At 39.1% G+C, this 16,567-nt stretch overlaps 1 protein-coding gene across 1 annotated transcript in view; it reads right to left on the bottom strand.

Annotated features, from left to right (window-relative positions):
* Nucleotides 1-16,567, bottom strand: part of MSH3 (mutS homolog 3) — a 198,228-nt gene that overhangs the window by 94,065 nt on the left and 87,596 nt on the right. Inside the window, 1 exon segment of the mRNA XM_059175350.1 lies at nucleotides 2,715-2,847. Within this exon segment, the coding sequence (XP_059031333.1) occupies nucleotides 2,715-2,847 (133 nt within the window).

Here is a 16,567-nt window from a genome sequence, read left to right as displayed (position 1 = left end):
TCTTTCATAAACAATAGTTTGCTCTCTATAATTAAGAGTCTCCCTGATGCACCTGCATGGCTCATTCACTTGAGTGTCTGCCTTCAACCCAGGTCATGAACTCAGGGTTCTGGGATCAAGTCCCACATCAAGCTCTGTGCTCAGCGGAGAGTCTGCCTCTTCCCTCTCCCTTTGCCCCTGGCAAACCACTTGTGCTCGCTCTCTCTCAAATAAATAAATATATATATATTTTAAAAAGTCTTTTGGGGCGCCTGGGTGGCTTAGTGGGTTAAGGCCTCTGCCTTCGGCTCAGGTCATGATTGGGATAGAGCCCCGCCTCGGTCTCTCTGCTCAGCAGGGAGCCTACTTCCTCCTCTCTCTCTGCCTGCCTCTCTGCCTACTTGTGATCTCTTTCTGTCACATAAATAAATAAAATCTTAAAAAAAAAAAAATCTTTCATGGTTCGCTCATTCTTTTGTTTTCCCCTATGTTCATTTGTTTTGCTTCCTAAATTCTACATGAGTGAAATCATCTGGTATTTGTCTTTTCTGACTTTACTCATTTAGCATAATATTCTCTAAAGCACCATCAACAACATAACAAATGACAAGATTTTGTTCATTTTTATGGCCGACTAATATTCCACTGTCTCTTTCTCTCACATACACACACACACCTCCATTTTGTGTGTGTGTGTGTGTGTGTGTGTGTATCACATCTTCTTTACCAATTCATCAGTCGATGGACATTTCATCAGTGTTTCTTAGTTTTCAGAGTATAGGTGAGTATAGGTGTTTCACATCTTTGGTTAGGTTTATTTCTTGGTGTCATATTATTTATTTTTGGTGCAATTGTAAATGGGATTGTTTTCTTAATTTCTCTTTCTTCTGCCTCATTATTGATATACACAAATGCAACAGATTTCTGTACACTGATTTTTTATCATGGGACTTGACTCAGTTTATCAGTTCTAGAAGTTTTTTGGTAGAGTCTTTTGGATTTTCCCTATGGAGTATCATGTCATCTGCAAATAGTTAAAGTTTTACTTTTTCCTTACCATTTTGGATGCATTTTATTTCTTTCCCTTGTCTGACTGTTGTCGCTAGGACGTCCAGTACTATGGTGAATAAATGCGATGAGAGTGGACATCCTTGTCTTATTCCTTATTTTATTCTTAGTTTTTCTCCATTAAGGGTGATATTAGCTGAGTCTCTTGCAGGCAGCGTATAGATGGGTCTTGTTTTTTTTTTTTTTTTAATTCATTCTGTCACCCTATGTCTTTTGTTTATTTAGTCCATTTATATTCAAAATAATTACTGACAGATATGTATTTATTGCCATTTTATTACTTGTTTTGTGGTTGTTTCTGAAGACTTTCTCTGATCCTTTCTTGTCTTTCTCTCTTTCATGTTTTATTGATTTTCTTTGGTGATACATTTATTCTTTACAAGTCTTTCTCTTTATTCTTTACTCTACCAGTGATTTTTGATATATGGTTACCACTGGGTTTGTATATAACCTCTTCTGCACGTAGCAGTCTCTATTAAGTTGATGGTTGTTTAAGTTTGAACCCATTCTTTTCTCCTCTTCTCCCCATGTTTTAGGTATATGTTATTATAATTTATATCCTTTTTGTGTGAGTTCCTTTACTGATTTTTTACAGAAATATTCATTTTTACTGCTTTTGGATTTCCTACCTTTATACTTTATCTTTGGTCTCTTCTTTACACTCAACTTTCCCTTTAATATTTCTTACAATGCTGGTTTAGTGGCCATGAACTCCTTTTAGTTTTTGTTCATCTGGGAAACTATCTCTCCTATTCTGAATGATAGCCTTGCTGGACAAAGTATTCTTGGCTGAGGATTTTTCCCATTATGCCCTTTGAGTATATTGTGCCACTCGTTTCTGATTTGCAAAGTTTCTGTATCTTTGCAGAAAGATCTTTGCAGAAAAAAATCTCCTGCTAGCCTCATGGGAAAATCCTCTCTTGTTATTGTTATGACAAATTGCAAAGCTTAAGAGATAAAAATCAAAATAATGCTTTTTACTTAGCTTCCATACCCAAACTCATTTGCATATTGATTACCACCACAGATATATAAGCAGATTTTTCCTTTAGATAACTCAAATAAGAAGTTGTCCTGGGGTCAAAAGAAAGAAGGCATCTCTTTTTTAAAATGGCTAGTTTAGGGGTGCCTCAGTGGCACAGTTGATTAAGTGATGGATTCTTGGTTTCAGCTCAGGTTGTGACCTTAGGATCATGGGATCAAGTCCCACTTCCCACTCTGTGTTTAGCAGAGTCTGCTTTGGATTCTCTCTCCTCTCCCCCCTCACCTCACACTCCCTGGGGAGGGGGTGCATGTGCAGGCCCGCACTCATTCTCTCTCTCAAATAATTAATCTTTCTTTAAAAAATGGCCAGTCTAAGAAATTTCCTATTTTGATGATGGTCCACATTTTGAGGATGAAATATGAGAATATCCTGCATTATAATAGAAGGACCTCTATGTGTTGCTGTAGTTAACAGAAATGCGCAAATTTTACTTTTTACAATGCAAAAATTGAAATAACTTTAATTTGTGCCATTAAATGTTCTAAGAATTCTCTCAGGTTATTCACAAGATTTCACAAAATAATAACAAGATAAATCTCTGAGATGTTTTCCTTTACCATCTGGTGTCCTCATGTTGAAGAACATTATCAGTTTTACTATATCTGATTTCTATCACACTTACTTTTTTGTGATAAATGCTACAGAGTCCTCTCTCTATATCAGGCAGTTTACGCAGATGATTTTCTATCTGACCAAACACACTGGATTCTGAATGGAGCACTTCAGATACAGCATCTAGTCGAGCATTTATCTCCCTGTGAGAACAGAGTAGTAACAATTATAAGATATGTTAGCAACTCGGAACACAGACATTTCCCACTTTTATGCCCAGCACCGTGACAATAGCTACTTAGAAAAACAGTAAGGGACTCCTCTTCCATGCCTCTGGCCCTTCCTAATCCCTATCATTTGAATCAAAGAGCAGGTACCATACAAGGGAAGTCATTAGCTAGGTGCAGCAGAAACTGCCTCTTAGCTTTTCCATTCCCCCTGGGCAAACACCCAGATGACATTTTCCAGTTTCCCTCTGCAATTAGGCAAGGTCCTGTACCCAAGTTGTAGACAATAAAATGTAACCAGGAACAATTAAGCCACTTCTGGCTCAGGCCCATAAAATCACCCTGTGTGATCTTTCACATTGCTCTTCCCTCAGCAGATGTTGGGCTCAGAACAATCTTGGAAGCCACATGGAAGACTATCTTAGCCTGGATCTGTTAGTGGAGCAGAAAATCCATCACTCCCATATTTGCTACCAGCTGGACTTTATATTAGCAAGAAATAAACTTTTGTTGTACTTAAGTCACTGAAACAGGATTTATTTGCTACAACTGCTTGTTTGACCTTGGCTAATAGAATAGGTCCACAATGGGCAACTGAGTTTTCTAGTCTGACTGAAATGACTAATCATATCATTCAAAAACCAATTCATTCAGTCAACCACTTTGATAGAAGATTTGGTGGTGGTGGCTGAACTGACCACCTGTTTGACTGAAATGGGATGAGGCATACCGAGCCTGAGCTAAGACTGGAAGCAGTAACAGAGAGTACAGAAGATAAGACCAGGAGACCAGGGCAGACCAGAGTTGCAGTATGGGCCACCTGGGAGAAAACGGTGAGGCTGTCAACTTAAAATGGAAACCTGATTGACTAAATGTGCCCTAAATGGGATGTGGCCCATCTAGCACCTATAAATGCCAAAGGTAGGTATGGTGGCCATAATGTATTAAAGACTGAGATAAGTAAGCATACCTAGTAGATGATGAGCACTCAGTAAATTTTTTTTAAATGAACAAATGAGCAAGCAAGCAAAAAATCAAAGAATGAACTGACACTTTGGGCCAAAGGGAAACATGACCTTCTGAATACATGTTTGTCTAACAAAGTTCTGTTGGTACCATACCATCAGTGTCCTCAGAATCCTGCCTAGATGACCATTAAATTGAGAGCTTCCTAATTAATTGAGAGCTTTTCTCTTTATTATCCTTCCAACTACTCTGTGAGGTTATGCCTGTTTACAACATGCATACTAACTTGGTTTCATTTCTAACCCATTTTTCTCTGGCTCATACTCTACTATGTAGAACAGGTATCTGGTTCAGCATGACACAGTAGAACACATCCGAGCTCTGTAGACAAACACACTGTTTCCTCCATTCTCGGTGGGGTGGCCTCTTAAATCAATCCATTTCTTTCCATCTCTACTATCGTTACACTAGTTTAAGTAAAAATTGTTTCTCACACAGACTACAAAGAGAGCTTCCTAACTTTTCCTCCATCCACTTCTATTCCAGTCTCCACATTGTAGCCTGAGTGGTTTTCCAACCATACCTCTGCTTTCACCAATCCAACGACTTGCCAATAATCTTACATGCAAATCCAGATTCCTTCATTGACCCAGAAGACAACTTGTTCCTGCTTACCTCTCGAGTCTCAATTCAGGCTGCTGCCACTCTCTTCCTCTCACTGTAACTTTCAGTTAAACTGAACCTGTTGCATGTTTTGGTCACTCCAAGTTTTCTGACATCAGGGCCTCCTCATTTGCTGCTTACTCTGCCTTGAAGACTTTCGTCCTCTTTTCTACTACCTACCAGCTCCACTTTGTTTGGCAAACTCCTACTTAACCTTCTTCTGAAAGGGCTTTTTAGACTCACCAGACCAGATTTAATCCTCGATCATCCTTTTCCACACAACCCTCTACTGTCTTTCCATAGTGGAAATCGTAAATGTATTTAGTTCTCTGTCTTTTCTGCTGGGCTGTAAGCTCAATGAGAACAGGAATCATTTCTTTATTCCCACAGTTCTGGGATGACAATATATGTTCAATAAGTAGTTCTTGAATTCAATTCAGCTCAATTCCAAAGACTACATATAAAGTAAATCAAGATGAGGTGAAAAAAATAAAAAATTAAATTTTCTTCGCATAGGATTGTTGTGATAAAATAAATCAATGTTTTACCCTAACGTTTACCCAAAATGCTATACAAATATAAAGTTTTATTTTAATAACTCACTCCTGCATAAATGAAAGATAACACCAATTGGAACAGACTAGGTTGATGCTACAGATGGTATGAGGACAGATAAAATAATACCATCTGTGAATGTATAAGACAGCCTACAAAGATAGCTGCTCTCTCAAAAATTATAAAGGTTGTTGGAGATACGGAAAGATAAAAGCAAAAGAGGTTAATAAAAGCCCAAGTCATATTTATGAAATCTTCCAGAAGATTTTTTAAAAAATAGACATAAAACTATAAATTTCTTAGAAAGAGATGAAAAAGGTTGTGCTAAGTTGGTCTGCAATCTGGAAAGGTACTGGCTTTTTATTTTAGCTTAATGACAGTACAGACAAAAGCATATTTACTATGAATCATTTTGGTTTTAACCCGGCCTTCACTGGTTAGGGAGGTAATTGCTCAGAAGTTAAAAATCTGGGCAGCTGACCTCAGTTCAAATCCAGCCTCTACCATTTACCAGTTATTTAGTCTTGCCCTAGTTTCTCCATCTATAAAATGGGAATAATAATAATGGCCTCTAACTCAGAGCTGTACAAGAATGCAATGAAATAATGCATGGTAAACAGTACAGTGCCTGGTACACAGTAACTACTTAGTCCAGATTAACTGTTAATGGTGATCTTTATTTGCTTATACAATCTGTTTGGTAGATACCACAAAGAACAGCAGGAGATGGATTAGAAGGCTGCACTGAGAATGACCAAACGCATTACCGCATTACCGCTGTTTAAAACAGGCAGGAAGAGATTGAAAGGGTGTGCAGCACTGATTACTACAAACTTCTCACCACTGGGGGAGCTACAATTCTACTTTTATCTCCTATCTGCAGATCAGAATGCAAATTACTAAAATGACTTCTAATCAAGTTTTTTTTGTTTTTAAGTTTGCATATCTTGGAACTGTTCTTTACTTGGCAGGAGTAACAAGACTTGCCAAATAACTCTAATAAAACAGTACATCAGATTACCAAAATAGAGAAAAAATGTTTTGGTGCAATCAATGAGAGATTTAGTGATCATGACAGTCAACAAAACAAGAAGTAGCATTGTCCAAAAAAAAAAGCAGCACTGTCAACTAGAAGATGATAAAAGAATTTGTGTCAAGATGCCCTATAGTATTCTATAGTAGATTTTACAGCATGACACATTCCAAACAAATGAAAGGAAGACACTTGAGTCATTTCATTCTATATGACAAAAAACAATGGACTTGAGGTCCTTTGATGACAAAGATTCTTCTTTACCACCAAAAGACCCAAGGACTAAAAGTGGGTGTCACTGGAGTCCTTCACATTTAAAGAACTGGGTGATGACGCCAGTATCTGTTGTGTGTGGCTGTCACTCAGAAACACAGCACGTAATCTATAGCTGTTGCATTGTAGGGACATGTGATGAAGTCTGAACCTCGTGGATGCTATTTGTGGAGATGCCTCTACAATCCTAACATAAGGTTACCTGGTGGGACAGGGGGCAGGAACCGATAAAATACAAACTACTGAGGGGAGGTGGTGTTTTGTTGTGTTTGTTCTGACTTTTCCCTGAAAAGTTTACTCTAAAGACAGGCGATATAAAATGAGTAAATTAAGTTCAGACATTACCATGCTGGCCATGAAATATGGCTCAACTAACTACTTACACAGCTCTCTAACAGAAACATGAGAGTGCCTGTGACTACTTGGATCTCCCTAGCATCATACACATCATTCACTCATTCATCTTTCTCATATGAGAATACTGTGTCATTCATCTAATGATTAATAACAATTACCAAGTGCTTACAAAAGAACCAAATGTAGAAGTAGCATAGGAAAATGAATGGGGAGATGGAGGCTGAAAGTGTGAGAGTGTGACAGCAGGAGCTAGGCAGCCAAGCAGCGAACGGCCATGAGAGGGATGTGGACCACACAGGAGCTGGGACTTTCTCCTGAGAATGGGACCCAATGGGTTACATTTCAAAGGACAGAGGACAGTGGAAGGAAGACTCCAGCGGAGGGATGTTGACAATCTGAACTTGGGTAAAGGACAGAGGGATGAAAAGGCACAGAGTCTGAAGAGATATTAAGGAGATCAAGTTAACAAGAGTTGTGACAGATTAGATAAGGCAAGGAAGGAGGAGGAAGAAGGAATAGCTTGAGTAAAGAGATGCGCTATGAGTCATCCACAAATATCATTATTTTATTTATTTACAAAATACATTCTAAGGAGCTATTCTGAATATGTACCTTGTTGCTAATTATACATCACCCAACAAGCTTTTAAGGATTTTTATTACTCCTATTCTAGTGACACATTATTTTAGGAACAGACAACAATTCAACCTTTTTGGAATATTAAACAGAACAAATTTTCTGACAGCTACCCTCCATTACCAGTTTAGAACATCAACTTGAGTCTTTGAAAAGAGCGTAATATGATTTTTGCTTTTGGTAATGGTGAGAACCAGTACTTTCAGATTATCATTCTAATGAGATTAATTCTAATTCTAATTTCAGATTATTATTGTAATAATAATATTATTCTAATGAGGAGAATTTAAAAGCCAAATGAAATAGAAAAACATGTTCTTAAAAGTATCAAAGAACTAACAAAATGGTAAGGAATGAATATACCAAAATCTAAAAGACAACAAGAACCTAGAGGAGAAATCCAGCCGTCAAAGCCACTTCTACACTAAAGAGACCTGCTGAACAATGAGCTAGACTCACAGTAAAGATGAACTTGCAGCATGGGTTAGCCTCATTTGGATAACCTAAAACATACCAAATGCCGAGCTGAATTAAAATGAGTCCAGCATGATCATGCCACCCAAGAACGTGGCAGAACCAAACTAATAGAGAAAGCAACTTCATCCTAGCCCTCACATTATTCTTAAAATAAATCTCCAAAGAATATAACCAGTACGCAAAGATAATCAACCATAAAAAGCAACTAGATGAGTAAGAATCAACAGAAACAAGAGAAAACAGGAACAGACATACAAACTATGATGCTTTGGGCAGGGAAAGGAGGGGTTAAATGAAAAATAAAAACAAAAAACAACTCAATAAATCCAAAAGAAATCACTGAAAGAAAGCAAACGAAGCAGAGAACAGGTGGGGAAATTAGAAACCAAATCAGTTATGTAATTTTTAGGGCATTACAGGGGTCTTCCTTTGCTCTCTGCTCTCTGTAATTTTTTTTATATCTGACTGTAGTGGCTGGCATACAGTTTCCATAAGATTTAGGGAAGTGTGGATTTCTCATGTGTTCTCAAGCTTTGAATCCACTGTGCTTCCTAAACCTAAGGATTCATATCATTCATGAAATATGAGAAATTCTCCTCCTAATAAAGGACTGTCAAAGAGCGATCTCTTTGAATACTATCTCTCTCCCTATTCTAATTTTCCTCTGGAAATCTGATGAGGATTATGCTAGACCACCTAATTCGTTTTTGTCTTTCAATTTCTTATATTCTTTATTGTACTGTCTCTCTGTGCTATACTCCAGAAATTTCCTCAGATATTACCCTGTATTACAGTTATTGCACCTATTCCTGTGTAACCCACCATTTCTAAAAGTTCTATGTGGTTCTTTTTAAAAAACAACCTACTCTCCTTTGATGGCATTTTTGTTTTATGCTCATATTTTTCATCTTTTCTGTATTTCTTTTAACTTTAACTTCCTCTAACTTTTTATATCCTCATAATCTCATTATCTGAAGGTCTTGTGATTCTAATTCCGCTGTTTATAATTTCTGCTCATATTCATAGTTCTTTGTTTCCTTGTCTTTTGCAATTGTGGTCTGTGAGCTTATGGTAGAGCTCTCTCTTTGGGATTCCTAGGAGGCATGGACTGAGGGTATATTCCTTCAGGGAGGGTCTGCGTTTGCTTCTGCTAGGAACCCTGAGGCATGGGACCACTTAAAACAACTTTCACAAGTTGGAAATTGTCAGACCACACAGATAGTACAAATTGGAATAGGAAACCTGAGTGAGAGTGAGACTGGGGTTGAGAATTCTTGGCAAATTTCCCCTCCGTAAAGACTATATGCCAAAACAAACGTTATTTCCTTCTTCCCTCTCTTTAGTGACATTATGATCCTTTGAGGGTCTCACATTACTACAGGCTCCCTAACTTAGACACAAAGCCATTACTCCAGTTCCCCACAAGGCTTTTAAAAACCCAATCTTTTTGATTACTGATGTCTGCAGAGGCCTAGGGGGGCAACAGCAGCAGCAAAATCAACTCCCATTACCAGAGGGTATTATGCTGAGCAAAATAAGTAAAAAATCAGAGAAAAACAATTATCATATGATCTCCCTGATATGAGGAATTTGAGAGGCTGAGTAGGGGGCTTGGGGGTAGGGAAGGAAAAAGTGAAACAAGATGGGATGGGGAGTGAGACAAATCTTAAGAGACTCTTAATCTCACAAAACAAACTGAAGGTTGCTGGGGGGAAGGGGGTAGGGAGAGGGTGGTTGGGTTATGGACATTGGGGAGGGTATGTGCTATGGTGAGTGCTGTGAAGTGTGTAAGCTTAATGATTCACAGACCTGTACCCCTGGGGCTAATAATACATTATATGTTTAAAAAAAAAAAAAAACAATTCCCATTTCCAGCTTCTTCTTTAATCTGTTCCTTCAGTTTTTCCCTTATCACTATTATTATTTATTAAGATTGGCTATGTCCGAAAATGATGTTTTATGCTTTATACAGCATATCTAGTTATTTCAGATAGGGAAGTATTTTTAATGACATTATAGCCACAGGAAATGAAGTCCTCCCACAGCATTTTGAGGCAATGTATTCTGAAAATTCCCACCGGTAAGGGCGCAAAGAGAGAAAAACAAAACTGAAGAGCCAAGAAGGAAAAGATCTCCAACTCTCCCTTCTCACTCTCTCCTGCATATCTTCTCCTCAGCACAAAGGAAAGCTGCCCTTTCCTGCTGGTCACTCGAACCAGTTTAGACTTCCCTGGAGGCCTGCTTACTACAGAACAAAGCAGAGGCCAGCGGCAGACTCCTGTATCTAAGCCAAGAGACACTGGCTCCTCCATAGGCACTAAGTCAGGGCAGACGCTTGGGTAAGGGGTTCTTGGGGTCACTTTTTTCTTGGCAGCATCAGTTTCTGCTCATACATTCATGCGGTGAGAGGCAGGGGCAACACCAACCAATCTTGGTTCTCAGCTAGGCACCACCTACCGCTCTTCATTCCTATCTGTGAGCAGGACTGTGTCTCACTGGGCTGAGGAAAACCACAGTCACCAAAGGTGAACACTGTGTTGGCAGGTTCATGGCACATGGCAAACCACAAAGAATAAAGAGGGCCTCCTGATGTAGTTCAGGGTAACAAGTTCTGGAGAGTTTAAAATGAATGGTATTTAGTTCTGTTAATACAAATTAAATGGTACAGGGAAGAAATACATAACATTTTATTACTCTGTTATTTAGGCCAGAGTTATGAATTAGAAATAAATCATTAATACTCCAAACATATGAGTTTACTAAAATAAAAGTCATTTAATTATTCAAGAGAATGAACTATCACTAGAATGTACTTAGTGCTTTAGAAAAATTACACAAAAATGTAATCAATAGTCAGGGTTCTATTTCCTAACACCAACAATTTTCAGTTTTGCTAATTTCAATGATTTATGTGATTTAAATACCAAGAATAACCTTAGCATGCTTAATTCTACTTTAATATGCTTAATACTATTTAAAGTTTTCTAAAAATTAATTTGAATTTAAAAAGTATTCTTCATTTGCTCTAATTGTGCTACTGAGCTATACAGCATGTAACGGGTAAGAATTTTATCTTAGGTACGAAAGCTTTCCCTATCTGTATCTCCTGCTCACTAGATTATACCTGGACCAAATTAGATTAGAAACTCCTTGACAGTAGGAATGCCTTGTCACTGAGATAGTAATACAAAATTTAATGTAACTATCTTATACTATTAAGGGAAACAAGCAAAGAGTATTGTGTATATTATGCCCCATCCATGTAAAAAGGGATGGAGGACTATATATTCCTATTTATTGTTTATTTTTTAACACTGAAAGTTTTGGGGTGCCTGGGTGGCTCAGTCATTAAGCAGCTGCCTTCGGCTCAGGTCACGATCCCAGGTTCTGGGACTGAGGCCTGCATAGGGCTCTCTGCCCAGTAGGAAACGTGCTTCTCCCTCTCCCAATAGTCTTGCTTGTGTTCCTCCTCTGGCTGTGTCTCTCTCTGCCAAATAAATAGATAAAATCTTAAAAAGTAAAAATAAAAAAGTAAAACAGAAAGTCTCTGGAAAGATACACAAGAAAATAATAACCATGATTATCTAATAGGAACTAAGCAGATGTGGGTCAGGGATGAGAGACAAACATTTCAATATATATCTTCTTGCTTTTTTTAAGATTTTTTTTATTTCTTTGAGAGGAAGGGAGAGAACACGAGCTGGGGGACGGGCAGAGGGAGAAGCAGATTCCCCACTCAGCAGGGATCCCCGAAGCAAGGCTCAGTCCTAGGATGCTGGGATCACGAACTCAGGACACCAGACACTGGGATCACAATTCCAGGACACTGGGATCATGACCTAAGCCAAAGCCAGATGCTTACCAGCTGAGCTACCCAGGCACCTCTCTCTCTCTTTTTTTTTTTTTTTTAATTTAAATATTTTATTTATTTATTTGTCAGAGAGAAGGAGAGAGAGAGAGAGAGAGCACACAAGCAGGCAGAGAGGCAGCCAGAGGCGGAGAGAGAAGCAGGCTCCCTGCCGAGCAAGGAGCCCATGCGGGACTCGATCCCAGGACTCTGGGATCATGACCCGAGCCAAAGGCAGCGGCTTAACCCACTGAGCCACACAGGCGTCTCCCCAGGCACCTCTCTTTTTCCATTTTTAAGCTCTACAACTATGTAAAGGTGTTGCCTATTCAGAAATTTAAATAAGTTCATCATTTAACTGTGTAAAAAAAAAAAAAAAAAGTACAACACAGTTGAAACAACAATACAAAGTTAAAGGAAAAATAGCCCATCTCTGGCAATAGACTGCTAGGTATTCATTACATATGTCTTCTTCTTCCTTGACAAACATTTGTCAACCTCCCCTGCAGTTAAGTGAGACCATCAGAATGAGTTCTAGTCAAGGACATGTAAGCAAAAATGATATTTGCCACTACAAGACCTGGTAAGCCAAAAATATGTCCTCCATGCTCTGTCCGTTTCCTCTGGCTGGATGTCAATGCCCAGGCTGACCTCAGAAATCACATGTTTAAGACTGAATAGCCTGTGGAGTTCCTAAAAGCCTTTTTGAGGAGTTCCAGCTCATCCTCAATATGGCAAGACCTTGGACTGTTTTTGCAAAGAAGATAAAGAAGAAATCCATTTCCACTATTAGAGCTATAAAACTGTGTGGTGGTTTGTTGTTTTTGTTTTTGTTTTTGCTGTTGAGAAGACAGTTTCTCTAACCAATGCATGACCTTCAGTGTTAACATGTTCTGAGTCAGTCAGAACATGAGGCTGGGTTTCCTAAGGTCCCAGGACGGAGTCAGGCTTTGAGCATTAAATAAATGAAAAAGGTTGTGATCCAAGCCCAACCACACAAAATGACAGAGCTCATTTGCTAAAGGATGCGTCATTCTGAGAGGGGACTGACAAAGACACTACCTACTCACCAGTGTTCCTTGCAAATTCTCCTCATAGTCCTGACTGCAGCTACAGGTGAAATATATAACACAAGTATGGACTAGACTCAGGAGACCTGACCAGACAGAGTTGGGCACCCGACAGTGGCCCCCAGCCTCCACCCAGTTAACACAGAAAGCCTCCAGCTGGGTCACTGACCCCTGTCTTTATTTTAACTGCTGTTAGCATATCCTAATGTAAGACTAGATAATGATTTATTTTTCTACTCCCCTATTAATAACTAGGTTGCTTCCAGTTTTGTTTTGTTTTTAAAGATTTGTATTTATTTATTTGACAGACAGAGATCACAAGTAGGCAGAGAGGCAGGCAGAGAGAGAGGAGGAAGCAGGCTCCCCGCCGAGCAGAAAGCCCGACGTGGGGCTCGATCCCAGGACCCCGAGATAATGACCTGAGCTGAAGGCAGAGTCTTAACCCACTGAGGTGGGTGCCCAGGTGCCCCTGCTTCCAGTTTTTTGATGACAAATTATAATCAATTATAAAGACCACAGCTATTTTCCTGAACCACATAAGTGATGCTAGGAACCAGAGCAACTCTTTCTATATACTGTCTCATTTGGTCCTCACGACAACCCTGTGAACTAGGTATTAGAGCTCCCACTTTACAGGTAAAGAAATAGAGGGTGTAGCAAAATTCATAACTTGTACAAAGTGACACCTGGATGGGGGAAGCAGAACCAGAGGTCAATGGGGCACTTGGGTGGCTCAGATGGTTAAATGGCTGCATTTGGCTCAGGTCATGACCCTGGAGTCCTGGGATAGAGCCCCACATCGGGCTCCCTGCTCGGTGGAGAGGCTGCTTCTCCCTCTCCCTCTGCCTGCTGCTCTACCTACTTGTGCTCTCTCTGTGTCAAAACAAAACAAAACAACAAAAACTAGAGGTCAAGTCCTAATAACTCCCTAAGTATGCTTCTAGATGGGCCCTATGTGCTAGCTGGATTATCTTGGATAAATAACCTGGTCTCAATATTCCACACCTACAAAATGAAATAATAACTATCTTTGAGGATAGTTGGAAGAATTAATAGACATATCACAGACTCAAAAAATGCAACATGGACATCAGTTTTCTGTGCTGCCATTTTCTGTCCACTCCCACACACAGCCCACTTAGAGAGTAACACATCTTACCTCGAAGCCCTCAGCCCTCTCCCTTCCCACCACGGCTACTTTTCTCTCCTCGACCTTTAGATCTGGACCTCTGCTCCTTTCTACCTAAAGATTTTCCTTACTCTTTCTTTCCCACATACAAATGTCTCTTTCTGATCCCTAAAATGAGCCTAACATTTTGTATAAATACCTTCACCTGAACAGATACAGACCAGAGTGCTTTTCAAAAATAAGACCAATGATGATTTTTCAGAGTACTGTACTTCAGGCACAAAATTACAGAATGTTTGCAACTTAAAAAATTCAGGGTTCTTTACAACATCACTTCAGATGTTGAATAAATGTGTAACACATTTAAATGATAATCAAAATACTTGTTTCCATCCAAGAGATGAATATATTCAATCTGTTTGCGCCAAAAAGGAAAAAAAGATGAAATTATTGAGCATACCTGTTATGGGTTGAATTGTATGAACAAAAAATACATGGTGAAGTCCTAAACCCCTGTGTCTCAGAATTTGACCTTAGTTGGAATCAGGGTAATTGTAGATGTAATTAGTTAAGACAAGGTCATACTGGAATATGGGAGGCCCCCAATCCAATATGATTACAACCTTACTGAAAGACTGTCATGTGAATAGATATGCACACAGGAAGAACACCATGTGAATGTGAAAGCAGACAGAAGAGAGAAGCATCCAGCAGCCAAGTGATACCAAAGACTGCCAGCAAACCACCAAAAGCTAGGAGCAAGGCACAGAACAGCTTCTCCCTCTGAGAACTCAGAAAGAGCTGTGAGACAAATGTGTGTTGTTTAAGCTATCTAGTTTGTGATATTATTTTTACTCCCAGCAAACAAATACACTATCTAATCTGCCCATTACGGAATTTAAATTATATAGGCATGGCCTTAAAGAGTCATAGGAAAATCACAGTGTATTTATAATTTTTCTAATTTTAATTTCTAATTGAATTCAATTTCTAATTTCAAATATTTCTAAGCAAAAACATTCCAGTTCAGATGTGTTCAGAGTTGTGAGAATGCCCCAAGGCATTCTTACCTCAATAAACAATAAATAAACTTCTACACAATACTTAAAACCAGCTATGGCTAAGGTGGCAAGATGGCCCCATCCCATCACTCAACCTGGCTTTAGTTAACTAAGTCATGTGACTTATGCCAAGGAACTTCTATTTACTACTAATTCCACTAAGAGTTGATGAGAATGCAAGACACAGCCAAACAATTTCTGCCACTGTTAAGTGTTAATGTTTTCATTCCTGACCAAGCAACTGTTCCACTAAAACAAGGGGTTTTTCTTAGAAAAATAAACTCTGACAGAGGAGCGCCTTTATTTTCAAAGCCCACTTAGAACCCTAAGATTGTCAAATGGATTCATTTACTCTTAATTTCTTGATCATCTATTATATTCAAAGCACTAGAAGCCCCCAATTCATTCTGTGTGGATTAGTGATGAAAGGATAAGGGGCTGAACAAAATTGAGGTGAGTCAATTTTCTATGAGGAAAAAAGGAGAAAAAGAACAACTTCTCAAAGGAGACAGCTGAGTCAGGTCCTGAATGACTCATTATTTTAATAATCCATTCAATAAATATTTATTGAGGGGTGCCTGGATGGCTCAGTCATTAAGCACCTGCCTTCGGCTCAGATCATGATCCCGGGGTCCTGGGATCGAGCCCCACATCAGGCTCCCTGGTCAGCAGGAAGCCTGTTTCTCCCTCTCCCGCTCCCCCTGCTTGTGTTCCTTCTCTCTCTATCAAATAAATAAATAAAATCTTTTAAAAAATAAATATTTATTGAATGCTACAAATGAAATACAATTTAGTGGGAGATAAATATCAAACAAAAACAAACAAAACAAAACAAAAAGATAACTCCTATATGCTAATGAAGAATGATACAAGGAACTTAACTAAGATTAGGCAATTAGAGAAAATCTCTCTGAAGAATGATACTTTAAAGGTGAGACTGAAAAGAGGAGTCAGAACATGAAGACTGAAGAGATAAAGAACACTCTAGGTAGAGAGCCACCAAATGCAAAGACCACAAGATGAGAAAAAGCTCTGGGTTGCTCAGGAACCAAAGAAAGGCCAGAGTGACCAGAAGACGATGAATGCATGAATGCAGGGGAGAGTAAGACAGAAGAGTCATGAGAGAGAATTTTAACTTTACGTGAAGTAGAAGCCTAATGGAGAGTAAGCCTAATGGAGAGTTTAAGGGAAGGAAGAGGATGAGAGTCTTTATCTTGAAAAAGAAATGAGTTAGGAGGATACTGCACCTGTCCAAGTGAGGACTAATGTAGTTTAGATCAGGGTGGGGTGATGGTGGTGGAGATGGCAAGACACACACGGACTCTGGATATATCCTAGAGCTAAAGGCAACAGGACTTAGTATTAGATTGGACATGATTGTCAAATAGGAAATGTCCAGGATAACTTCCAGGTTTCTGGTCTAAGCAACTTGTTCGGTGAAGTGCTGGTTCCTGGAATGGGAAGACCAGAAGGAGGAACAGGAAGCTTGAGATGTCTGTGATACACCTATTACATAAACACATACAATATGTGTTTATGAACCTAAACTGATAAGCCTGGGGAACAGGAGAGAGTAAAGACTAGAGATGCAAATCTGGGAGTCACTGACATTTAGTACTTACAGTCACG

Source organism: Mustela lutreola, chromosome 5, assembly GCF_030435805.1.
Source record: "Mustela lutreola isolate mMusLut2 chromosome 5, mMusLut2.pri, whole genome shotgun sequence".
NCBI lineage: Eukaryota > Metazoa > Chordata > Mammalia > Carnivora > Mustelidae > Mustela > Mustela lutreola.
This window is presented reverse-complemented; position numbering and strand designations above follow the sequence as displayed.